Genomic DNA, 25,680 nt, shown 5'->3' with positions numbered 1-25,680 from the left:
ACTGATCCTAGAGTCCTTGCGGGGACAAGTTAGTACGAGCACCATGACTGAAGTGTGTTTATTACGCAGCAGGCACTGTGTGCTATTATTCTTCTACCTGGTATTCAACCCAACGTGACTAAGGCCTGCGGTCGGGAGGAGATAAAGGCTCACTGTATGAGTCACAAGGACCAGGGGGACGTGGAGGGCCCAGGAGCCAAGAGGAAGGACACTGAAGAAATCTCAGGCCAGCCCCACCTGGCCTCCAGCACCCCACCATTATGTTCCTCCCTTGATAAGAACGAAGTGCGAACTGCGATTAACCCTTCCATGTCTGCCAGCAGGGAAGGCCCTCCTGCGACACGAGCCCACCAGGACCAGCCAGCAGGCCAGAGCACAGCCTGCAGTCAGGCAGAAAAACGCTCCAGGTAAGACAGCAGGGATTCTGAAAGTGAGAGGAGACAACAGAAAAAACCCATGCTCGTGTTCTTCAGGACAAACGCCCGAGCCCTAGCGCGTGCTGGGCGGTGCTCTCCACGCAACCGCCCATGGGACACCTGTGGTCTGGACGGCTCCTCCTCTTCCCTGGGTTGTGAGTACAAAGCCGTGCTTCTCTGAGCTTTCAAGTATGACCCTTTCAATTCCAAGAGTCTTCCCAACCAGCATCTACTGGGACGTCTAGAAAATACCTTCAGGGAGGCAGAGACTTACACCTCGTTCCCACCTCCCTTCCTCCCCAGCAAGGTCCTCTGCCTCCTCCCTCTTCGCGAGGAGGCAGAGACATGACCCAAGGTTGCAAAACACAGAACCACCGTCTCAAATGACTGAGATTTAATCATCGGAAGCAAACTAAATTAAATGGAAAGCTTACAATAGAGAAGAGTTACATGTCAGCGCCTTTTGCAAACTGAGCTGAGACAGAAAGGGGCTGAGGCTGCCCCTCAACCCCGTCCCTGCCAAACAAAGACATCCACAGTGCCCCTGGCAGTCTGGCTCAGGGAAGAGGGAGCCTCTGCCGGCTTGGCGCCTTGAGCTGGCGTTGCCCTCCACTCACTCCTGGCCGGCATCGGGAGCCCCGCCTTGCCGGCTCTGGTCATCACCCTTCTTTTTGTGGCCCGAGACAATGTCATCGATCCGCAGTAGGAGAACTGCCGTCTAGGGAAAAACCACAGCCCCAAAGAGGCCAGCAGACAATGGAGGGATACTTGTTTTCTTTAAAACAGAACACCTAGCTCCTCCCACACAATTAGCATTTTATCTGAGATCTGCCTTTTCAGAGCCAGCGTGGAAAATTCAGCTCTCCCTCAGCAAGGAAGCATCTTATGCAGTCACCTTGCTTTCTCTACAAGCTAAAGGTAAGTAGGGGGATGGATTCCTTGGGAGACCTTCCAAGAACACTCTGCCTTCTACACCCCTCCCTTCAAGACTGAGACCAACACGCTGGTTTCTGGTTCTGTGCAAATCAGCAGCACAGCGTAGGTCCCAGGAGCCTCACCTCCACTGCCGTCTTGTACGTCTGCAGCTTTACGGCCAGTGGCTCCCAGATGCCCAGTTCCTTCATGTCCACCAAGGTGCCCGTCTCACCGTTTACACCCCACGTCTCACAGTTCTCCTGGGTGTGCTTGGCCTATAGTCAGAAGAAGCGTCAACAGTTCAAGGGAAAAGACACCAAGAACAAGGGCAGGAACGTCAGATAATAAACCAAGAACAGTGAAGTGAGAAAAGGTGATGACAACGACAGCCAACAGGTCGAGTGTTCAGAGAGGACACCTGAAGGCACAAGCTCTTAGGAGAGCCAGACATACCAATGTGAACCATCCCCTTAGGCCAAGCAGTTCCCCCCACCCCGTCAGGAGCAAAGCCTGGGAAGGAACTCACCCGAAGGGAGGTAAGCAGACGAATGGTGCTGGCCCCACAGTTCTGGATGAGGGTACGAGGGATGACCTCTAAGGCCTGGGCAACAGCCCTGTATGGCCACTGTTCCACACCTGTCATGGCCTTGGACTTTTCTGTCAAGGCGTGGGCCACGGCCATTTCAGAGGCCCCACCTCCCGGAACCAGCTGGGGGTCGAGGAGGACATTGCGGCAGACTTGCATGGCATCCTGGAGGTTGCGTTCCACTTCCTTGGGAAAGCAAACAGACAATATGAAGCCAAAACGATGACTCATGAACACATCAGAGGTACTCAAGGGCTTCCTAACTGCCAAGTTTGGTAAACCATCAAGGAGGGCAATTGGAAAGGTCCTTGGATGCCCTGTGGGGCAGAGGAGATGTCCTGGATTTTGGAGAAACACATGAACTACAGGTGCACGACAGGGCCGGGGGTGCGATGTCAGACTACAGGAAGCAGTACCCCACTGTGTCCCATCCCAACTGCAGCGCCTCGGAGGCTGCGTGGTATAGGTACTTGCCTGTGCACCTTTGGGTAAGTTACTTAACCTGAGAAAAAAGTGGTATTTGTAACGTCAACTTAAAAAATAAGGAAACAGTGGTTGCCGGGGAAATGCTGACTCATTGTTCAATGGGTATTTCTGTTTTGCAAGATGTCAAGGTTCTGAAGATCTACTGCCCAAGAATGTGAATGTGTACAGAACTATACACTTAAAATTTAACGGTTAAGATGGTAAATTTTGTTTTTTTCCGACAATCATGAAATTTTTGTTTTAAATTATGTACGCATGTATATAATCTCTATACTCAAGGTGGGGCTCAAACTCATGACCTCAAGATCAAGAGCTGCATGCTTTACCAACTGAGCCAACCACATGTCCCTAAAAAATGGTTTTTAACCTTAAAAAAAAAGAGAGAGGTATTTGTGGCCACATATCAAAAATCAAATAGCTATGAATGGGCAACAGGAGGATTTTAGGTCTCTGGGACTCTCTCAAGAAACTGAACGACCTAGTGCACACAATCACACTTCTGAGGCAGACTCACCGAGAGAACCTCTTTGCTGGCCCCGCGGAGGAGAATGGTACAGGCCTTGGGGTCTTTACAATCAGTGATGAATGTAAAGTACTCATCTCCAATTTTCTTGATTTCCAACACCCCTGCTCCTGTCCCAACATCTTCTTCTCTCAGCTCTTCCGGCCGGCTGACTATCCGGGCCCCACAGGCTCTATTGATTAGATTGGGGGGCAGGTGATTTCGGGTAGTTTTACTCATCTTCCTAGTCCCTAGGGTCTGTGGCTGGGGATAAGGCCAAAAGTGGATTGCTGGAAAACACTGCTACATAACTCAGGAAGTCTTGGCTGCCTGGAGAATTAGATTCTCAAATATATACAGGTGAAGTTTCTTTAGACTAACAGAACTTTATAAATGTAAGTGTATATACCTACAGCAACTACTATAACCAAGTACAGTTTAATTCAAGTATATTTTGTGGATACTAAACGCTGGACAAATGCGTTCTCAGGCATATCTAATGTGTACGTACCACATAATGGTCCTTTCTAAATAGAATTTGTCCTGTACTGCCCAATTAGAGCCCAAGGCCAGTAAAATAACTGTACTAAAGACAATGCAAAAGTCAAGCAAAAAGGAAAATAAGTACATTAGTGTATGTCTGACTCAATTTCATTGAACACAAAACTAACCTGTCACTTTGTCCCCACTCATGGGCATGCAGTCAACTATTTGTACCCATGTATGCTTAGAGCCATTTCAGAGCTAGCAGAAGTATAAAACTCGACTTGGATCTGATATGTGATACTGGGGTAGACTTATCTTTTTAAAATAAAAATTAGTATTAAAAATGAATGGTATGTGAACACAGAATCAGTGCAGAAAAAGTGACTGCAATCTTTTTTTTCAAAATAAAGTTTTTTTTATGTTAATCACCAGACATCACATCATTAGTTTTTGATGTAGTGTTCCATGATTCATTGTTTGCGTGTAACACCCAGTGCTCCACGCAGAACGTGCCCTCTTTAATACCCATCACCAGGCTAACCCATCCCCCCACCCCCTCCCCTCTAGAACCCTCAGTTTGTTTCTCAAGAGTCCATCGTCTTTCATGGTTCATCTAAGGTGAGTGCAATCTTAAATTGCATTAACAGCAGCTGAAGATCCAGTCAGGGAAACCACTGGTTGTGCTCTATTCTGAGACAGTTTAAACAGACTATAATAGACCCTGAGATAGGGACCACAGATGTCTAAGCATAAGCTGATCACTCCTGGTTAGCAGCAGTATAAAATGACTCCTGCAGCAGATAATTGTTGGACTGGAGGATTTCTGAAGAGGGCACACAGCTAAACCCAGGTTATTCCCACCTGTACCTGATTTGGCGGACTGGGTCCTACATTAAACCTTTTCAGGAAATGGTAACTGCATTATAAAGCTCCAAAAGGGAAACACATGGGAAGGAAGAATCTTATTTTTACGTGGCCTACTCACCTAGCAATGCGATTATTGTCTGTCTTCCGGACTCTGCGGATTGCTGTGATATTGGCCCGCATGAGGTAGTGCTGAGCTAAATCTGTAAACCCAAGAGTAGAGGTGTCAAACTGGAAGCCAGAATTCCTGGGTTCTGAACTGGTTTCATCCTCAATGTATCCTAAACCATCACACGTTTACTATGCTATCTATGCCAGTGGGGGAGGGGAGGTCAACCCACCCTCTTCTACCTCAACAGGAGGATGGAAAGCGAATACAGTCCTACCTGAGATGCCCTTTTCTGTGATGACCACATCAGGCTTCAGTTGGATAATATCCTCACAGAGCTGCTGGATGTACTCTTCTTCCATTTGGAGGATTCGCGTGAAGTCTTCCTCTCTTGTGATCTCAATGTCAGTCTGTGTGGTGGAGAAAGTCATGGACTTAACAAAAATCTTGGACAAGTGAAGCTCTTCAGAATCATCCTGAGTATCAGGCTCCTCTACCCAGTCCTCTCATGCACCCCAAAAGGTGTCCGTTAGAGGCCTGCTAAAGCCAGGAGCCCGCCCCTCTGTAAGCTAGTTTAGCTCCAGCGCTCCAGCTTAAGGCCTTCATTTAATTACGCATTAAGTGGTATTCAAAGTCAAAGGCTATCAGTGGAGACTGTGGCCTAAGGTCCCTGACCCTCAGTGCAATGTTACCTCTGGCCTGTCAGTGTGCATAGTAATTCTGGGTCTTAATTCTTCCCACCAATAAACTACATCTTGTTCTCAATCCCTGTGTTAACAAGCTTCAGTTATTCTATGCACAGGTAATAGAGCCTGGTGAACCTCCTTCCTCTGGAAATTCTTTGGCATTTCTCAGCTGAATTACCCCCTACTCTTGCGTTAGGAGAGGTGGCATGGTAGTGTGGAACTGAAGCCAACAGTGCTGGGTTCAAATCCTGATTTGGTCAATATGGTTGTGTTCCTCAATTAACCTAACTTCTCTGAGTTTTAGATCCCTCATCTGTAAACTGAAGTCAATACTAGCTACGTTAAAGAACTCCCTTAAGAAGCAGAAAATATATATGGAGGTCACTAACTGACACAACAATAGACAATGTAATGAACATACCTTACTTCCCTTGTCCGTATCAGCAGTGAGATCCTTACACCAACTTCAAGGAAGAGGGCAGGAACCTTACCTGGCTTTCTCCTTTCTTGTATTCCAGAGAGGAATCCAGCAGCACAATGCGAGGGTTTTTGATATAACGCCGCATTCGTGGATGGGTCACATCTTTGTTAATCATGACTCCCCGTAGGACACACGAGTCTTCGATGATGCCCCCAGGTATCTGAGCAAAAGACCCACTTTCATCCACAGCCAGTTTCTCAACTCCCTTCCTAGACACTCAGCTTTCCCAAATGAGCACTATTTCAGGTTTCTAACATAGCTTTCTTCCTTGAACGTCAAAAACAAACATGGTTGGGGCGCCTGGGTGGCTCAGTTGGTTAAGCGACTGCCTTAGGCTCGGGTCATGATCCTGGAGTCCCGGGATCAAGTCCTGCATCGGGTTCCCTGCTCGGCAGGGAGTCTGCTTCTCCCTCTGACCCTCCCCCCTCTCATGCTCTCTCTCTCATTCTCTCTCTCAAATAAAATCTTAAAAAAAAAAAAAAGTTTGCAATCACATTTTTTTCCCTCTAGGAGGCACACCAATCATGGACCAGAACCCCAATCTGAAGGTCAGCTGAGACTCTTAAGAAATTCAGTGACTGGCAAAGATTCTCTCCTACTTCCTGGAAAAGATTCCCACAGAATTTTTAGGCTTGGGGCTCCACCTATGGGCCAGAAGCTACTAATACTACTTGTCGACCTTAAATGAGTAGAAACGGAGAGTGCTTTCTGGGGCCTATTAGCGAGACAGCATGGAGCCCTTGTTCATATCTTCACCAAGTGGCAGATGTATATGCAAACACACAAACACGGAAACACCAATAAGCCTTTCTCTAGCTCCTGTAAACCTTGGGTAGGAACAGCAGTGAAAGGAACAGAACTATTTCGGGAAAACGCCCTTGGTACCCTTTTTCTTTCAGGTTTTTGTTTTCTAAGCAGCAAATATTGTTCTAATTATAAAGACATAAACCTATGTCCTCCACAAGTAAGCTGATTCATACTAGGAAATAAGCTGTCTTCCAAACACACACTGAAAGAGCTTACCTTTTCCACCCTTGCGTATTTCTTGATGTCGATCTCCTTGCGACCGTTCTCCTCAAACTGCACAGTTCTGACAGCATCTAGGGCAATATTGCAAGCCAACGAGGACCACCGACCGATTGCTTTGGTAGTAATAGAGCTGTTGATGATGTTCAGCATCATATCTCGGTTATTGGTATCAACAGGGGTACTGGAGAAAGAAGAAACAGGTAGTATGCTCAACAGAGACCTTGGATATTCAACGAAGTCCCTCATCCACAGCTTGGGGACCAGAGTAGGCCAACAGGCAGAACTGTCCATCCCCCTCTGCCTTTCAACAAGATTACAACTAACCCATCCCTGGAAAGTGTCTCGAATCCCTGAGTAATCTGTTCTCATGCCTGACAACCCTCCAAACTTAAGAGTTTACAGAAAAATAGTGTGTTCTTTACCTTCTGCTTCAACCAAATAAACTCAACTTTTTCTTTTTTTTTTTTTTTAAGATTTTATTTGACAAAGAGCACAAGCAGGGGGAGCAGCAGGCAGAGGGAGAAGCAGGCTTCCCACTGAGCAGGGAGCCCGATGTGGGACTCGATCCCAGGACCCTGGGATCATGACCTGAGCTGAAGGCAGATGCTTAACCAACTGAGCCACCCAGGCACCCAAATAAACTCAACTTTTATAACTTGGGTCAAAACACATTTTGTCTTTGATACCTTATCCCATAGCTAGAAAATTCTGAGAGCTCATCCTGATAATCAGTCTGTACTATGCTTGAACACCTGATTCTATTCTATCCAGCACCTTATTACATGGTGTACCACATGGTTCTGTGTTTATGTGTTTAGTCTTTCCTAACAACAGCATACATTTGTATGTGATAAGACTATTTACAACCATAAAAATGAAGTTGTACAAGACCTTGGATACCATCTTGTCCAAATTTTCATGTAACAGTGTAAGGCACATAATATGCTATCATTGCACAGTTGTTGAATTATGGATTTTAGAAAAGCAACAGCTCTAGAAGTATCATCTGAGATATTTAGACAATTATTGTTTGGTAAGAAAAACTCTCTATCAATTCAGCACCACAAACTCAAGAAATCCTTTGGTTAGCTCCACATTCTTACACAGCTTATTTCATAAAAATAATTTCAGGCAAACACCACATTTCCTAAGAGTGCTGGACAGACTTTATCACATGCTGTTTCTTAACAGGCACATAATACAGAGCTCACCAAGTTACTTGAGACGTATATACCCAAAGACCCAACCACATCAGAGTAGAACATTATAGGTTTTATTTTAAGCAAAATTTTTAAATCAAAGACATTCTGCATTCTGTCATGACCTAACATCCTCTGACGTCAGAAGTCCTGCCTTTCCACACGCCTATCATTACCCTATTAGTACTCAGACAAGTAACAAGTTCTCTGGTTCCTAGAAGGGATTCAAATAGCATTTTCAGTTCTACTCCTCTTGACTTTAATGGAAAACTGCCGGCTACCACCCTCCACGTCATTTTATGAGAGAACTGACTGCATCAGTCATAATCATATGTGATAGTAGGACACCTTAGTATTAAGTCCTGAATAATTAGTTACCTAACTCTTCAACTAATTCCCCCCACTGGAAACTAAACTTTGGGAAGCTAGGTCTATTTTGCTACACATTTTCCACGGCAGCACCTGACAGGGAAACAAGCAAACAGCATGTAACAAGAGATACTCCGAAGAACTGAACCCAGCTCCTTTTGTCTGCTTTGCATCCTGCCATTATCCTCTGTTCCTTCCGCTCTCCTCCTCTCTTCCTCACATACAGAACATCAGAGTGTAAACTCCTAGTGATGTGCTTGGCCTTCCTGCACCAGCTCAGAACACATGAGTCTTCCCGGCCCCCCTTAGCTGATGGTGTGTTTCTGATCTCCTCAATACCTGATTTTCTTAAGGGTGCTAATCATATCATCCAACGCCTTTCGGTAAGCACTGATCACCACTGTTGGGTGCATCTGCTGCTCCAGGAAGTGCTCAGCCACAGACAGCATCTCCCCCGCTGAAAAAAAGATACACATGCCACAATGTTTTTTTTTTTTTTTAAAGCACCGGGATTTCAAGGCAACTTCATGAAGCTTCTAAAAATACCTTAACTTTTTTCCTAAAATAGATTGTCCCAAAAGCTATGCCAATTATCTGTTAATCCGATTTTTGTAATCCAAATTTTATACTTTATACAAGGCAATTCATAAAGGAAATATCCTTATCAGACAAATCTTAAGTGATCAAAGACCGAACGTACAGTTTTCATCTCTGATCTTTCGAGATCAGTATTTGTCACCAGTTTTCTAAACAAAGAGAGACATTTTTATTTTTCAAAGACTCTAGAAGGAAAAACGCATAAAGGAAAACGGACTTGTTTATGATCATCTCAACACCTAGGATGCAGTGAAACAAAACAAAACAAAACACACATAAAACCTTATGTCTGGAAGCATACCCACAAAAATTTACAAAATTTACGCTCTGATTGAAAGATTATTTGTGAAATGTCCCTGTACTAAAAAATTTGTCTTTACTTTCTAATACACACACAAATCCATACATACATAGATACACACATACACACAAGCCTGTTTCTTAAAAAAAAAAAAAAGTTTCAAGAGACAGAAGTACTTTTAGTTTAAAAAAAAAAAAAAGCCTTTGCACAAATTGCTTGTACTACCTGCCCACCAACACTGATTTTCAAAATGTACACAAAAGTGTCAAGGTTCACAAGTGTATTCTTTGGCATGTGCTCAAATGTTTGAGTTCAAAACTTCACACTAATTCCTAAGTGACCATCATGCATTTTAAAAGATAATCAGGCATTTATTTATTTTTCAAGGATTTTGTTTATTCATTTTTAGAGAGCGAGAGAGTGCGTGCATGCACGGCAGGAGAGGCAGAAGGGAGGAGGGACAAGTAGACTCTGCACTGAGTGTGGAGCCCAACATGGGGCTCGATCCCACAACCCTGAGATCATAACCTGAGTCATAACCAAGAGTCAGGTGATGAACTGACTGAGCCACCCAGGTGCCTCCAAAGATAATCAAGCATTTTAAAAGATGCTGGAGTAAGTTCACTTAGAAAAGAATATGTATGCCCTGCTAGAGAACAGTCAGGATAACTTAGAAGAAAAATGGCTCTAGGAACGGCAGTGTTTTCTTTTTCAGAGCTACCTAGACTCATGGATACTTAACTCACCTCATCTCTCCAGGAGATTTAACTGAGATTATTAGCCAGAAAATTCTGATGACTACTGCTCATCTTCAACCAAAAAATGGTAAGAAAGCATATAAAGTCTGTCCTCCCTTCCATCCCCCAAGTTTTTCTTCAAGGCACAGATTAGCCATACCCAGTTTTCACTCCTCAAAAGAGTTGGGTCTAAAAAAGTGCTTAGTGGGCACCTGGGCCCTGGGTCTGGCTCCGAGCTCAGTGGGGAGTCTGCTTGAAATTCTCCCTCTCCCTTTGCTCCACCCCCGACTCTCTCAAAAAATAAAATAACTAAGTGCTTAGTTGGTGGTGACTCCAGTACATCTCTACCTGACCCAACGCATTCTAAAAATAACCGAAAACGTCACTTTAAAAGTTCATATAATAATTTTGTATAGACTCTACTTTTAGGCATGTGGGACAACATTATAAATTGGCATCCCTTGAAACAGTTCTCATTTCCTTAAGAATGTGCAATCAGATTTCAAAAAACAAATGCCTTGATTATAGTATATTCTTTTTTTTTTAAAGATTTTATTTATATATTTATATATATATTTAAGATTTTATTTATTTATTCATGAGAGACAGAAGGAGAGAGAGAGGGGGAGAGAGAGAGAGAGAGAGAGAGAGAGAAGCAGAGGGAGAAGCAGGCTCCCAAGGAGCAGGGATCCCGATGTGGGACTCGATCCCAGGACCCTGGGATCATGACCTGAGCCGAAGGCAGACGCTTAACCATCTGAGCCACCCAGGCGCCCACAAATGCCTTGATTATAAACATTTCTCCATCGACTTAAAACATATAGAGAAATAAAGGCAATGTCAAATTTTCAAAAGTGATCCTTTATGATCCTATAGAAAATGGGAAGATGAGTTATTAAAATTTATATGGTCAAGACTCATTGTCAAGATTCATCTGTCGGGGCGCCTGGGTGGCTCAGTTGGTTAAGCGACTGCCTTCGGCTCAGGTCATGATCCCGGAGTCCTGGGATCGAGCCCCGCATCAGGCTCCCGGCTCGGTGGGGAGCCTGCTTCTCCCTCTGACCCTTTCCCCTCTCATGCTGTTTCTCTCTCTCTCTCTCTCTCTCTCTCTCTCGCTCTCTAATAAATAAATAAATAAAATCTTTAAAAAAAAAAAAAAAGATTCATCTGTCAACTGAACTACTGGCTAAAATATTATTTGTGAACCCCAAATCAGCATTTGGGGCATCTTCATGGTCATTCACACAAAGGTACAGGGATGAAAAACTTGAGTCACCCAATGCAATGTTCTGTCTTGTTTCAGCTCTCATACTTTATGTGGTATAGTTTCACACTTTTGCGCATTTTGTTGATTTCACTATTTAAACTGGCCCCCAAGTGTAGCAATAAAGTACAGTCCAGCTTTCCTAAGTGCAAGAAGGCTGTGATGTGCCTTACAGAGAAAACAACACATTATACAAGCTTCATTCAAGCATGAGTTACAGTGCTACTGGCAGCTGAGTTCAATGTCAATGAATCAGCAACATATATTACATAACGTGTCTTTATTTTTATTTAAAAATTTGAGAGCGAGTGAGCGTGTGCATGCGCGCGCGCAAGTGCGGGGGAGGGGTAGAGGAAGAAGGAGAGAGAGAATCTCAAGCAGACTCCCCACTCAGCATGGAGCTTGACCAGGGCTTGAACTCAAGACCCATAAGATCATGACCTGAGCTGAAACCAAGAGTCTGATGCTTAAATGACTGAGCCACACAGGAGCTCCCATAACGTGTCTTTAAAACAAACAGAAGGGGCGCCTGGGTGGCTCACATGGTTGAGCGTCTGCCTTCGGCTCAGGTCATGATCCCAGAGTCCTGGGATCGAGCCCCACATCGGGCTCCCTGCTCGGCGGGGATCCTGTTTCCCCCTCTGCCTACCACTCTCCCTGCTTGTGCTCTCTCACTCTAATAAAATAAATAACATCTTAAACACACACACACACACACACACACACACAAACCCAAAAAAACAAACAGAAAAGGGGCGCCCGGCTGGCTCAGTCAGAAGAGCATGTAACTCTTGATCTTAGGGTTGTGAATTCGAGCCCCACGATGGGAAAAAAGATTACTTTATTTTTACTCATTTATTTTTTCAAAAAAGGTTCTATTTATTTGCCAGAGACAGAAAGAGAGAGTGCATGTGAGAGCACAAACGGGGAGCGGCAGGCAGAGGGAGCAGGCTCCCCGCTGAGCAAGGAGCCTCACTCGGAACTCGATCCCAGGACCCTGAGATCATAACCTGAGTTGAAGGCAGACGCTTAGCCAACTGAGCCACCCAGGTGTCCCGGGAGTAGAGATTACTTAAGAAAAATAAATAGGGGCGCCTTGTTGGCTCAGGTGGTTAAGTGTCTGCCTTCAGCTCAGGTCATGATCCCGGGGTCCTCGGATGGAGCCCCACATCGGGCTCCCTGCTCAGCTGGGAGCCTGCTTCTCCCTCTCCTCCCTGCTAGTGCTCACTCTCTCGCTCTGTCAAATAAAAATTAAAAATAAGACAAAACAACTCACATAAAGTAAGGTATAGGGGCGCCTGATTCTTGATTTCAGCTCTATCATGATCTCAGGGTCCTCGGACGGAGCCCTGTATCAGGCTCCAGGCTCCACAGGGAACTCCGCTTGCGTTTCTCTCCCTCTGCCCCCGCCCCTCCCTCCGCAAATAAATAAAACAAGGTTCGTATTTATCAGTTAAAGAGTATGTGAAGAGACTCACTGGAGCCTAACCCCTATTCCCCCCAGGAGAAATGGTTTAGTGTTTGCTAATTCAGTGTCTTTGGTGACTCTCTAGAATATAACTTACTGTGAATGACAAGAACGCGCTGTATTTTGTTCAACCAGATTTTTAGTTCATCCTGCACTATGATGAATGTTTTATGCTCACTTGGAGAAAATACACAGAAAATTAGCAATAAGTTATTTTAAATATTTGTAATTAGTGGATTGGTAACAATTTCCTTAAAATAGGACAGAGATGTTATTTCTGACAAAAATCTTCGTGTTTCAATCCGCTTTCCCTTATTGGCACTGCCGTCCTCCTCTTACCAAGAATAATTACTGATGTGGTCCCGTCTCCAACCTCTTCATCCTGCGTCCGGCTAATTTCAATCATGGATTTGGCTGCTGGATGCTGGACTTGAATCTGAAAAGGAAAATGCAGATCGCCACGGAATCAGCACTACTCCAAGCCTTCGGAACCCACTCTCCTCGGTCCTGACTCTCGAGCTTCTTACTTCCATATTCCCTCCCTTATCCGTTATTGTTTTACCACAGCTTGAAAGAATTTCAGTGGTCCTCAAAATATCTAAGTGAACCCTCTTTCCAAGTTCCCCTCTTTTTAGAGGAAAATGCAGATGCCAACTTAACAAAGTTTCTTGAAAACAGAACAGTACTCTTTCATAGCTTATTTACTGAGAGACCCACCCACTGGTTGAATTATATTTTCCAAAAGGACAGCTGAAGTCCTGCCCTCTGGGAACCGTGAATGTGAATGTTTTTGAAACAGGGTCTTTGCAGATGTAATCAAGATCTGCGAATTAGATCATACAAGATATTATGGTAGGCCCTACATCCAACCACTGTTGCCCCTATACAAGAGACACAACAGGAGAATGGCATATAACAACTGAGAAGGAGACTGAGTCCACAAGCCAAGGAAGGTCAAAGACTGTGGTCAACCACCGGATGCTAGAAGCAACAAAGATTCTTTCCAAGAGCCTTCAGGAGGAGTAGGACCCGGCTGACACCTTGATTTTGGACTTCTAGCCTCCACGCTATGAGAGAATAAATTTCTATTGTTTAAAGCCACAGCGGTCCTAAGGAACTAACAATCATGGACGTAACCTTACGGGTCCTTTATAAAATTATTAGAAAGCAAAATGAAAACTCATACCTCTCGAAGAATGGCGTTGCCATCATTGGTCATCACAATGCCTCCCATTGGGTCCAAAAGCATCTAGGACAAAAGTAAAAGTTATACCTAGTTACACGTGTTCCAGATAACAGAAAGGGAAAATCTTTAGTCAAACAGTTCAGTAAGAGATCGGCTTACCTTCATCATGGACTTGGGTCCCAAACATGTGCGGATGATATCTGCAATGGTCTATCAGAAATGAGATATAAGACATGTAACCACCAATCAGAAGACTGTGTGAATGTGTGCGTTAAAGACATGTTAGGTACAGGACACCATGTGTCCAGATGCTGCTGTTTCTCCCCTTCAGGAATGATTTCAGAGTGGACATATAAACAGTTTTTCACAGGAAAAGAGGGGACGTGGCTTCCAGAGCTTCAGGTCCCCGTAACTCAGATAACTGCAAGTCCGTGTATTAGTATTTCTTTCCATGATAGTGGCCTCCACACCATGCTAAATCCAAAAGACATTTACTGAACACCCAGCCAGGACCTACAATGGGCACTAGGAATACAAACAGGAATATAGTCCTTCCCCTCAAGTAATTCAGTGTAGTACGGGAGGCAAACACAGACAGATTACAAAACAATAGACACTAATAGAATTATGCACAAGTAAATATGAGAAAACTATTAGGCCTAACTCATTGTGGGAGGGCATCCTTCTACCTACCACCATCAGAGAAATGTCCTCAAAGAAGGGAAGTCAAACTTTCCTTCTGCCTAATTGCAAACAAATACAAAAATACTAGGGAAGGCAGGTGGAGGCAAACTAATAAACTTTAAACTACTTAAAAGATATGGTACCTTGGCGGCATTGATGTTTCCAGATTGAACTTTTCTTCCAGATTCACGCTTTGTGTTCTGGCCTAAAATAGATAAAATAAAATGCAATAGACCAGAATTTGCCCATTGTATAGAAACTATTTATTCCCTGACCTTTGAAAATAAAAACACACTCAGGTTTCATGGATGTAACAAAGATCAACCTTCATCAAACTGTACGCTCTAAATATGTGTAGCTTATTGTATGTCAACATACCTTAAAAAACTGTTAAAAAAAATAAGCATATTTACTTACGGCTACTTCTTTATGTCAACCCCTGGCATACAAACAATCCCTAACACTTCAACTTTGGAACCCTGGTCATCGCTTTCCCACTAACCAAACATTCACATATTTACAGCAAGGATTCATAACCTGAGGTCCACGAATGAGCCTTAGTGGAATGGTGAACTCCTGCAGATTATGAGAAAATGGGGAGATACTGCGTTCTTGTCTGGGAAGAGGATCTACAGCTATCAGATTCTCAAGGGGCTGGTGACCTAAAAAAAGCATCAATCACTGCTTTATGTGAAAAAGGAAGGAGTTTGGAGGTTCCTATTTTCATACTTGGGTAGGGGGAATCATACTGACAGTCCCAGCATAATTACTGACAGAGCCCCTCCAGTGTGCTGTGCAACGAGAACACCCTCTCAGAGTGCCTCAGTTTGCAGGATACACTCACTCCACGCTTGGATATAGTAAGAATGCCTCAATAACCCCTCTACCATCAGAGCTGAGTACATATGTTAACAGGGAGTCTACTGGGTTCTAGCCACTAGTGCCAGGGATGAATGCAGACCTGAAAAAGGCTTCACAATGCACCACTCATCCCCGGGCCCTTCCAATGGAGACAAGCCAGTGGCTATAACCAAACCAACATAATGCCAATTTCCCTCCTCTCTCCAAATTACACATTCCCTACAATTTAAATCAGTAAAATTTTCAACCAGTCCCATCAAATCTACACGCTCACAACCCTCAGAATTTAGACTCCTATTTCAGGCAGCGGTAACTAAAATCCTGCATGGACTGTTCTGGTAGACTCATCAGAAGGAACAGGGCTTTTCCCCAGTTAAGTGAATTTTTTTCCCTGAAAACAGTTATTTCCTGGGCACAGGGAAAATAAGAGAGAAATCGCGTTACTGCATTTTGTATACAGAAAATAGTAAGGGAGGGACAAGAGCTTGCAGATGGGGTACAGAAGTTACGCGAAAAAGAGGGAACACCCCAGGGGAAGACAATGGAAGTGGTCCTCCTTAGAGAGAAATTTAGGAAAACTCTCCCAGTAGGAAACATCTCAGCGCAGAGGACACCGCGGGATGAATTACATCCAAGCCGGACCCGTCGCACGGCGGTCGCTGAAGGGAGACCCCGGGGGGCTGTCACTGAGAAGTGACCACGGGTACCACTCGCTGTGCGCAGACTCCCTTTTCGGCAGCTTACCCACTTGTCACTTAATCCTCCCGATCCCACGAGGAAAGACTTTTAAAGCCCCCCAATAAGGACGCGACGCTCGAGCCAGGTGATCCGGCGGGGCCACACAGCCATGGAGCCATGGGCCACGGCGGTGAGGCCAGGCCAGACCAAACCCATTCTCCAGCCCCGCACCGAAAACCACGCGAGCAGGGGTGCGGCGGCGGGGGGAGTGCCGAGTGCCCGCGGACCAGCGGCTCGGCCAGGGGCAGGGAGACAAGGGTCCGGGCTCAGGGCACCGAGAGGCGCGGGAAAGGGGGCTTCCGAAACGAACAACGACGGGAAGCCCGCGCGGCCGGACCAGGGCGGGACCCGGCTGGGGCCACACGGCAAAGTGTGGAGGGAAGGAGCGAAAAGGGGGTCGCTGCCTCTGCTTCCCCCCAACTCACTGAGCACGAGCACCGGACGATGGCCCATCATGGCGGCGCGATGCAGAGCCGGGTACCCACAACTGGGGCAACCGGCAGAACCTTCTGGAGAGAGAACCAGAAAGAAGCCCAGAAAACGCTGCCTCCTCAGGGCTTACACCTAAACCCGCTACCCTCCGCGTCGCTGCCAATCACCGCAGCCAGCTCACTGACCAGCACGAAGACCGGCCAATCGACTTCGTTAGCCCCGCCCTCTACGCAAGAACGGCAGGGCAAGCTAGATAGAGAGCGCGCGATGATGGAACGGGGAGGGCGCGGGCGCTTGCGCAGTAGGGTGGCCGCTCCCGGCCGCGTGCTGCGCGCAGGTCGGCGCAAGCGCGGAGGCTGGGACAGTTGGCCGGCGCGCCACCGCGCATGTGTCTCAACTACGTGGGTGGGGGCCGGGCCGGAAGCTTTTAGGGTAACAGCGCAGGTGAGGTCCCTGAGCTGGCCGGCGTCTCGGGTCCTCCGGGGCCGCGATGGTCCCTTTCCAGCCTTAGCTGCGGGAGGAATAGCGGCGCGGGCCACCTTGGGAGCTTGGTCTCTGGGGCCGGCTGGGTGGCAGAGCCCTTCTCTCCCCGAGCGCGCCCCTCGCCCTCCTTACGCAGGTGCTACCCGCAGACGGGGGGAGCGGTGGCCGAGCTCGGTCTCCGACCCGGGGCACGCCCCCGGGCCCCGCGCCCTCCTCCTGCGCTCCACTGCCAGCCCATTGGAGATGATGGGGAGCCAGGATGTGGAAGTTACTTCGTAGGGCAGGAAAAGGGCTGGTGGGGCAGGAGGAGAAAGTGGAGGGAACCCCCGTTAGTGCGAGACTCTTTAAGGTTTGGGCTCAGTTAAATGACTACTTTGTCCAGAAAAGAGGAAGCAATAGTAACAGACATCTGTTTTCCAAACTAGTGAAGGGACCATGGGAGCACGAACAACTCAACAGTCGCTTAAAGCTGGTCATGAAACAAAACAGTATCTTCTTTCACACTTCTTCCTCCCCAAATTGGTGCAGGCCCGGATGTGCTGGAGAGAAGTTGTCAGTAGTAAAGTAATAGCACGGGTTTTTGGTCTTGTAACGCTGTGATTCTTCCCCAGGCACCACACCTTTTGGTGTCTCGATGGAGCAGCATGCTAGCCATCCCAACGGAAAAGGTGTGTGTCCGAGGCCCTGCTCCCTCTCTCATGAAAGCCAGTCCTTAATTGCTCAGAATTTGGGGAAGTCATTCTAGTTGTATGTATTTTTTTTTTCCATTTTCTCCGTTAATTGGAAAGTATTTGTAGCTGTTCTATGATTTGGGGCACTCCGCCGGCTCAGTCCGTAGAGCATGCTACTCTTGATCTCAGGGTTGTGAGTTCGAGTTCCATGTTGGGCATAGACCTTACTTTAAAAATAAATAAATAGATGGGAACATTGCTGTATTCCCAGTGTCTAGAACTGGATCTGTTACATAATAGTTGCTCAATGATATGTTGAGTGAATACATTATTCTTCCTTTGTTTCCCCTCTTACTACTTAGAACAAGACTTCATGTGCAGGGATTCCAGGAGACATAGTGTTGACCAGAGTAAACAGATACTCTGTTTGGGGGGGGGCGGTCCCACTCAGCGGGCAGGGAAGTACCTGGGGCGGGACTGACTCCAGAGCCCAGCCACCACCGGAGTAGGTGACTCCATCCATCTGAGAGGCCGACTGTCTTTTCACAGAATGTTGTGACTGGTAAAGAACGTGATGCTGGAGCCCCTAGGCCCAGATTTAACCCCAGCACTGCCATGTGGCTAGTTGTGGAATCTTAAGCAAATTTCCTAACTTAAGTTTTCTCAAATAAAATGTGGAGTAACCTACCTAGTTCTTAGGGTCATTGTGAGAAATAGATAATGTACATAAAGCACTTTTTGCTGTTATTTTCTATGTTCTGCTTCCTGTTGCTGCTCCCCAACCTCCTCCTCTGTTGTGTTGTCAGAGGTGTGGTTTCTTTATGCGTTGTGTGTAAGTATTCTTCACACCTTCACACCTTCACACCTTACAACCTGGTAGAAAATGTACCCTCCTGTACCTAGGATGGGCCTGAATTGTTGAGAAGTGCATTTGTATGGAAGTTAAAGTTAAATTTTTCCAGTGGTGAAAATAATCTCGAGACCCCAGTTTCAGCTTCTGTCTCCTTACCATTCTGCACAAGCCATCAAATGACAGATGAGATGAAGGGAAAGAAGTTGGAGGGTCTACAGCAGGGCTTGGAAAATCCACAAACCCAGCCTAAAAAAACCCTACAAGACAGATTTCCTTCACCAGGAGTAATAGGGAATAAAACAGATTTCCATTTTCGTAGGCCCAGTGAGTTTCCAAGTAGAAAGCACCTCAGCCTGGCACCTGTGAGGACTCCCCCCCCCCCCCGCTCCGGGCCACTCCTCTGTTGCACTTGGAATTAAGAACAAGAATACGATGTCTTCCTTCATACAACCTACCTGTCACACTTCTGCCGCCAGGCTTGTTTTCCATGAAGACAGCCTGTACCTTCATCCTCCAAATCCCAGCAGAGACAGGATCACTTCCGGGGAGCACACTCCCCGGCTGCATAGATGGGTTCTAGGTTAGGTGCTCTCTCGCATTTCTGGGGTGGAATAACGTGCATGCTTGGTCACTTAGTGATGGTCTGCACCTCAGGACTGTCAGTTCCGTGAGAGTCGCCACCACGTGTGTTGGCTTGCTGTGGCATCGTCAGTGGGGGACGCTCAGAGGCACTTAGCTGTCTCCTAGAATGAGTGGATTCAGTTCTTCTGTCCTCGACCTCGGCCTGGCAGTGACTTGCAGGCTCCTTCAGAGGCCCAGCCACTTTGCCTCTCCATCCATTGCTTCTCTGTACACTTTGCCCCTTCCTTCTCATCTTCCAAACTCCTGAGGAAGAGTTCCCCAAGGTCCCATTTTCTCTCTCAGTTTTTTACTTTGGAGAGCTGATTTGTTTTTGCAGTTTCTTTACCCCCTCTTTGTGGCTGGCCTGGCAGTTTGACCTTTCACCTGAGCTCAGTGCCACCTCTGCCTGTTTTTGTAGGTATTTCTACCTGGACTGCCTAGTCTCCACTCATTAGTATGTCCAAAATACAATTTATGTTAATCTAATGGGGCCCCAACTCAGACTCCCTTGAGTAAACAAGGAAATTCAGAGGCTTGTGCAGCTGGGAGGGAGGCTGAGATGGTCACAGGCCAGGAAGAAGGCCTGCAAGAGCTGGGGTCTCAGGGACTGTACTGGAGGACATAGTGCCTGTACCTGTATGTCTGTCCATCTCTCTCCTATGCTCTTGTCTGTACCCTCTTGCTTGTATCTGCTCCTTACGGCATGCTGGCCAAATTCAGTAGCTTTCATCTGCCCCAACTTTACGTTTTCCCAGCATAGCAGATCAGAAGAAAGCAAGCTGCTTTGACAACAGAATCCATATATGGATTCCCAACTTGCCCATTGTGCTTACTCCTTGGATCATTCACAGTTGCCAAGGAGGATGAGATACCGGGGTTGGCCTGTGTTGTGTCACACGCCCCTTCCTCCTGGGGAGCAGGGCCTGGTGTGGTCCCACCAGTATGACCTGGAATCTGGGGAGAGTGGTTTTCCAGAGGAAGTGTTGCTCACTAGACAAAAGTAGCATATGTCTTCTATAGAACTGATGACCTTCTTCCTACAAATCCATTTTTCCTTCTGACTTAATTCTTTTTGCCAAAGGTTATTTTCCCATCAAGAACTTCTTTCACAGGGGCGCCTGGGTGGCTCAGTTGGTTAAGCGACTGCCTTCGGCTCAGGTCATGGTCCTGGAGTCCCGGGATCGAGTCCCGCATCGGGCTCCCTGCCCAGCGGGGAGTCTGCTTCTCCCTCTGACCCTCCCCCCTCTCATGTGCTCTCTCTCTCTCATTCTCGCTCTCTCAAATAAATAAAATCTTTAAAAAAAAAAAAGAACTTCTTTCACATCTAGCCTATTTTAATAACTATAGATTAACAAAATACAGTTTTTATCACATTTTTCTAATCCTAAAAGGCTCAATGGCTTTCCATTGTATTCAAGAGAAAGCCTGAAGTCTCAGATTCACTATTGTGAGGGGCCTTCTGTGGCTCATCCTGCTCTCCTGTGCTCTTCTCTTCTCCCACTTGAAACTTCTTTCCACTCATCAAAAGCGCCCTGTGTTCAAGGTCCAATAAATATCTTCTACCTGCCTGGACTCTTCTCTATCGTACTCATATTGAACTCTTGCACCTTTTCAAAAGCATCTATTTCTGTGTTCAATCACGTACTTTGGATAACTCAGATAAAAGACCTCATTTTCGGGGTGCCGGGGTGGCCCAGTCGGTTAAGCATCTGACTTGATTTTGGCTCAGCTCACGATCTTAGGGTCATGAGATTGAGTCCTGCATCCGGCTCCACGCTGGAGTCTGCTTGAGATTCTCTCTCTCAAATAAATAAATCTTAGTAATAATAAAGGTCTCATTTTCACCCAGACTGTCAGACGCATCATTTAGGTCCTTAGGTGGAGATATATCACATTTCATCAGTGCCCTATTTGTCTCCCAAAGAGATAGTACCTGAGAAACCACGAGTTCGAGGTCTTGTGATGCCCGAGTGTCTAGCACAGGAGAAAGCATGTGGCACACGCCCATGAGAACTGTCAGGTGTGAGCTGAACCCATCCCTGCTTGGTTTCCCTTACTCCCACTATGGTTTCTTTTTTGTTTGTCTTATGTAACTTCCGTTGGAGCTACTAAGGGCAGGGCCTTGGCACCTGTGTTCATAGGCCAAATGCAGAGATCTAGTTAGAAAGGCTAGAAATTGTTAGAAATAACTCTGATTAGTTGCCTCTGATTTTGTTCCAGCCAAAGAGGAAAGTAATGTTGTGCCTCTTTGTCGAGCCAAACCCTCCCCTAGCTTTATTAATCTTCAAGCAAGTTCCCCACCGGCCACTTTCCTGAACATCCAGAACACAAAGCTGCCCTCAGGTAAGGATGCAGGGCAGGCTCCCCAAATGGACCCCATGTGGGATGGGGAGGGGTTGCATGGAGGAAGTGGCCTAAGCTTTCTCCCATTGATCTGGTGCCAACTCTGGGTCATTGGCAGCTTGTTGATTATTCAGGTCTACTCATTTCATTTTCTTCCCGATTCTACCAATTTGTGCTGGTTTCCTTATTAGCACTTTTACTAGTCTTGCTAGTGTTGTTAGTTAAAATGTGGCTAGGGAAGGGAATGGTAGGCATTAGCTCAGTTTGTCGCATATCAATTATTCACATTCCCGCAGGGAAATCAGTGGGCATTTAGGATACTGGCGGGGAGCCTAACCAGGTGCTAGACAGTCGTGACAACAGTGTTTGCTGACCTCAGAGTTTGACAAAGAAGTCAAGGCCGATAAATACACAAAAAAATAGGCAAATGAGTCCCAAAGTTACCTAGGAGCTGGCTGCTTGTAATGTCGTTGAAAACATGAGAAAAAATTGGGGTAATGCAGCAAGACTGGTTGAAATGAGGCAATAGGAGGGGCTGCAGGTCACCGCTGATCCGACACTGTGTCAGGTAAGGAGGCTGAGGCATCCCTGGGGCCTCAGTCAGATCTTTGCACTCACTCATCAAGTATGTTTTGAATACTTAGGCACCAGGGCATGCTTCTAGGTGCTGGGGATACAACCATGAGCAATCAGACAAAACTCCCTGCCTTCCTGGAGCTTACAGTTCTAGAGAGGGGACTTCAACAACAATTAAATAAGTAATCACAGAACATGCTGTATGATCACAAATTCTATAAAAAATTTAGGAAGGTATCAAATCCCAGTGATGGTTTCCCAGTTAAAATAGGGTGGCCAGGGGGTGCCTGCGTGGCTCAGTCATTAAGCGTCTGCCTTCAGCTCAGGTCATGATCCCAGCGTCCTGGGATTGAGCCTCACATCGGGCTCCCTGCTCGGCAGGAAGCCTGCTTCTCCTTCTCCCATTCCCGCTGCTTGTGTTCCCTCTCTCGCTGTGTCTCTGTCAAATAAATAAATAAAATCTTTAAAAAAAAAAAATAGGGTGGCCGGGTAGGCGACAGGCGAGCAAAGGTATGTGTGTGTCGAGTTGTGCAGGAAAGATTAGAGCCCTCCCCATCCCAGTGCAGTTACAGAGTCGCCTGCCCCCTTTGCACCTCCTTTGCTCTCCCTTCAGGAGTTGACCACAAGCCCAAGGAATGCCTGGGACTCCTAGAATGTATGTATGCCAATCTCCAGCTCCAGATCCAGCTCGCCCAACAACAGATGGCTATTTTGGAAAATTTACAAGCATCCATGACACAGCTGGCTCCTGGGAAGGGAAGCAAGAACTCTTCTCTCCCAGCCTTATCCCACAATCTGTTGTTAAATCACCTGCCCCAGTTCAGTAAATGAATTGTGGAACAAAGTTACTGTGTATGTTTTCTCCGTTCTCCCCAGCAAACTCTTGGTGGAACCTGGGCATAGGTACTCTGCACATGGTTGGTTAGTTCGCAAGTTCGCAGTAAGCACTCCTTGGGTGCAAAGCACTGGACAAGGCACTTGGGGATACGTATCACGGTAAAGACCATCTTGGGGATTTACTGTCTAACAACGCAGCTAAGACCAATAATTCGTTGCAAAATGTAGTGGTCCTTGGAGGGGCCTTGAGGGGGAGGGGAGTTGCTAGGGGGAGGCAGCTGGACCCATCTTGGACTCTGGCTGCAGGAAGTGGTCTTATGGTGCCACGTGATGAAGGGGCGGGGCATAGATAGATGAAATAAGGTGGTTTCATGTCATTTGAGAGGCTTGGACAAAGACCTTGAGGTAGGAGAATAAGTCATCAGAAATTAGGAGAAGAGGCTTCCCCCACTCCCCACCCCGAATATAGGGTGTGAGGTAGAATGAAGAGCAGCTGAGAACTGACAAGGTAGCTTTCCCGGGGCAATTGTACTAACGGCGGTCACTAGAAGCTCTGATTTTATTTGAGGCACTGGAGAGCCATTGGAAACTTTCCAATAGCAGCGGGGCGCGTGTAAAGTCATAGAAACAACATGGGCAGGCATTTTGGGGTGGAGGGAGAATGGCGCTTGAGAGACCTGCGTAAATTGATAACCTGATGTGAAACTACCATGGGCTGGATAAAGGGCTTAGAAATGAAGACAAGTAATGTCCGCAGGACAGAGTGGGTGAATCTTGAGCTATACTGCAGAGAACGACTGACTGCCAGCTCCGAACTTGAAACACCAAGGCACGGCATCTGGAAGTTTCTCCGCTGGGAAGTCAGTTTAGCTTTAGTGAGGGGTCAAGTCCAGCCATAAATTTCCAGTCTTTGAGAAGAGGACACATGAGGTTAGCTTAGCCACGTGAGCCACACTAAGTCGTCACTTTCTTACAGATGTGTTGGCAAGTTACTTTTGAGACTGGGTCCTCCTTCCACAGAGGCCTTCTTTTCCTATGGAATGCAGGGAAAGAGCTGGGTTGGGATGCAGAGGTGAGGAGGAGAGAAAGCAATCATTAAGAAGAGGACTTCACTCTCAATCTGGAGGTGTTTTTAGGTCTAAAATGAGTCTCTGGTAGACAGCATATGGATGGGTCCTGCTTTTTTATCCAATCTGATACCCTGTGTCTTTTGATTGGAGCATTTAGCCCATTTACATTCAGAGTAACTATTGAAAGATAAGGAATTTAGTGCCATTGTACTGTCTGTAAAGTCCCTGTTTCTGGAGATTGTCTCTGTTTCTTTCTGGTCTATGTGACTCTTGGAGTCTGTCTTTGCTTACAGGATCCCCCTTAATATTTCTTACAGAGCTGGCTTGGTAGTCACATATTCTTTCAGGTTCTGTTGTCCTGGAAGCTCTTCATCTCTCCTTCCATTCTGAATGACAGCCTTGCTGGATAAAGAATTCTTGGCTGCGGTTAGAATGGCTAAAATTAACAAGACAGGAAACAACAGGTGTTGGGAGGATGTGGAGAAAGGGGAGCCCTCTTACACTGTTGGTGGGAATGCAGGCTGGTGCAGCCACTCTGGAAAACAGTATGGAGGTTCCTCAAGAAGTTAAAAGTAGAGCTACCCGAGGTGCCTGGGTGGTTCAGTCGGTTAAGCGTCTGCCTTCGGCTCAAGTCATGATCCCAGGGTCCTGGGATCTAGCCGCATCAGGCTCCCTGCTCCACGGGGAGCCTGCTTTTCCCTCTTCCTCTGCCCCTCCCTCCCGTTTGTGCTCTCTCAAATAAGTAAGTAAAATCTTAAAAAAAAGATTTTGCTGGGCCACCTGGGTGGCTCAGTCAGTTAAGCATCTGTCTTTGGCTCAGGACATGATCTCAGGGTCCTGGGATTGAGCCCCATATCCAGCTCTCTGCTCAGTGGGGAGTCTGCTTCTTCCTCTGTGCTCTCCCTCCCTCTCTCTCTCTCTCTCAAATAAATAAATAAAATCTTGGGGCGCGTGGGTGGCTCAGTTGTTGAGCATCTGCCTTCGGCTTGGGTCATCATCCCAGGGTCCTGGGATCGAGCCCCACATCGGGTTCCCTGCTCCGCGGGAGGCCTACTTCTCCCTCTCCCACTCCCCCTGCTTATGTTCCCTCTCTCGCTGTCTTCTCTCTGTCAAATAAATAAATAAAATCTTTTTAAAAAATAAATAAAATCTTTAAAAAAATAAAAAGATTTTGCTCATTTATTTGAGAGAGGGAGTATGAGTGGGGGGAGGGGCAGAGGGAAAGGGAGAAGCAGACTCCTTGCTAAGGGGGAAGGCCTCAATCCTAGGACCATGAGATCATGACCTAAGCTGAAGTCAGACACTTAACTGACTGAGCCATCCAGGTGCCCCTTTATTTTTATTTTTGAGAGACAAAGAGAGAGCCAGTTGGGGTGGGGGGAGGCAGAGGGAAAGAATCTCAAGCAGACTCTGCACTGAGCTCGGAGCTTGATGCAGGGCTTGATCTCACAACCCTGAGATTATTACCTGGGCTAAAATCAAGAGTTGGTCACCTAACCAACTGAGCCACCCAGGTGCCCCTCAATTTAAAAAAAAAAAAAAAAAGTTTAAGTCATGCTCAATGGAAAGATAGTCTATGTTCATGGATAGGAAGACTCAATGTTGATAAAACATCAGTTCTCCCCAACTTGATCTTTTTTTTTCTTTAAAGTTGGCTCCACGCTGGGTGTGGAGCCCAATGCGGGGCTTGAACTCACAACACTAAGATCAAGACCTGAGCCAAGATCAAGAGTCGGGACACTTAACCTACTGAGGCACCCAGGCACCCCATTCCCAACTTGATCTATAGGTTAAATGTAATCTTAATCAAAATCCCAGCGAATTATTTTG

At 46.4% G+C, this 25,680-nt stretch overlaps 2 protein-coding genes across 14 annotated transcripts; one reads left to right on the top strand and one right to left on the bottom strand.

Annotated features, from left to right (window-relative positions):
* Nucleotides 1–795: 795 nt before the first annotated feature.
* On the bottom strand, nt 796–16,545 carry CCT3 (chaperonin containing TCP1 subunit 3). The gene is made up of 14 exons (XM_025858773.2): nt 16,390–16,545; nt 14,509–14,570; nt 13,841–13,891; nt 13,682–13,744; nt 12,835–12,931; nt 8,468–8,585; nt 6,555–6,741; nt 5,542–5,691; nt 4,642–4,774; nt 4,377–4,458; nt 2,918–3,098; nt 1,858–2,103; nt 1,475–1,606; nt 796–1,134 (listed from the first exon to the last, which is right to left on the bottom strand). Exons 1-14 carry the CDS (start codon nt 16,418–16,420, stop codon nt 1,030–1,032), a joined length of 1,638 nt encoding a protein of 545 aa, XP_025714558.1. The 5' UTR covers nt 16,421–16,545; the 3' UTR covers nt 796–1,029.
* Nucleotides 16,546–16,684: 139 nt separating this feature from the next.
* Nucleotides 16,685–22,787, top strand: TSACC (TSSK6 activating cochaperone). 13 transcript variants are annotated; one of them, XM_073888562.1, is made up of 4 exons: nt 16,685–16,801; nt 17,305–17,547; nt 21,245–21,367; nt 22,557–22,787. In XM_073888562.1, the coding sequence occupies exons 2-4, from the start codon at nt 17,514–17,516 to the stop codon at nt 22,772–22,774; spliced, it is 375 nt and encodes a 124-aa protein (XP_073744663.1). In that variant the 5' UTR covers nt 16,685–16,801; nt 17,305–17,513; the 3' UTR covers nt 22,775–22,787. The 13 variants fall into 13 exon arrangements, with proteins under 13 accessions (XP_073744663.1, XP_073744673.1, XP_025714595.1 ...); XM_025858810.2 differs by having other exon boundaries at nt 16,697–16,801; nt 17,491–17,547; XM_025858811.2 differs by having other exon boundaries at nt 16,774–16,840; nt 17,491–17,547.
* The last annotated feature ends 2,893 nt before the right edge of the window (nt 22,788–25,680 follow it).

Source organism: Callorhinus ursinus, unplaced genomic scaffold (genome assembly GCF_003265705.2).
Source record: "Callorhinus ursinus isolate GAN/ISIS: 27379988/994484 unplaced genomic scaffold, GSC_fseal_2.0 scaffold92, whole genome shotgun sequence".
Lineage (NCBI taxonomy): Eukaryota > Metazoa > Chordata > Mammalia > Carnivora > Otariidae > Callorhinus > Callorhinus ursinus.
The sequence above is the reverse complement of the archived record's forward strand: the minus strand, read 5'-3'. Positions and strand labels throughout refer to the sequence as shown.

Excerpts from the sequence above, each read along its gene's own strand:
- TSACC (XM_025858810.2), top strand. Across the intron at positions 17,548-21,244 it reads TAGCCATCCCAACGGAAAAG|CCAAAGAGGAAAGTAATGTT; the intron begins GTGTGTGTCCGA and ends ATTTTGTTCCAG. Across the intron at positions 21,368-22,556 it reads GAACACAAAGCTGCCCTCAG|GAGTTGACCACAAGCCCAAG; the intron begins GTAAGGATGCAG and ends CTCTCCCTTCAG.
- CCT3 (XM_025858773.2), bottom strand. The coding sequence starts at position 16,420 with ATGATGGGCCATCGTCCGGTGCTCGTGCTCA. Across the intron at positions 13,745-13,840 it reads GACCCAAGTCCATGATGAAG|ATGCTTTTGGACCCAATGGG; the intron begins GTAAGCCGATCT and ends CTTTTGTCCTAG. Across the intron at positions 1,135-1,474 it reads CGTACAAGACGGCAGTGGAG|ACGGCAGTTCTCCTACTGCG; the intron begins GTGAGGCTCCTG and ends GTTTTTCCCTAG.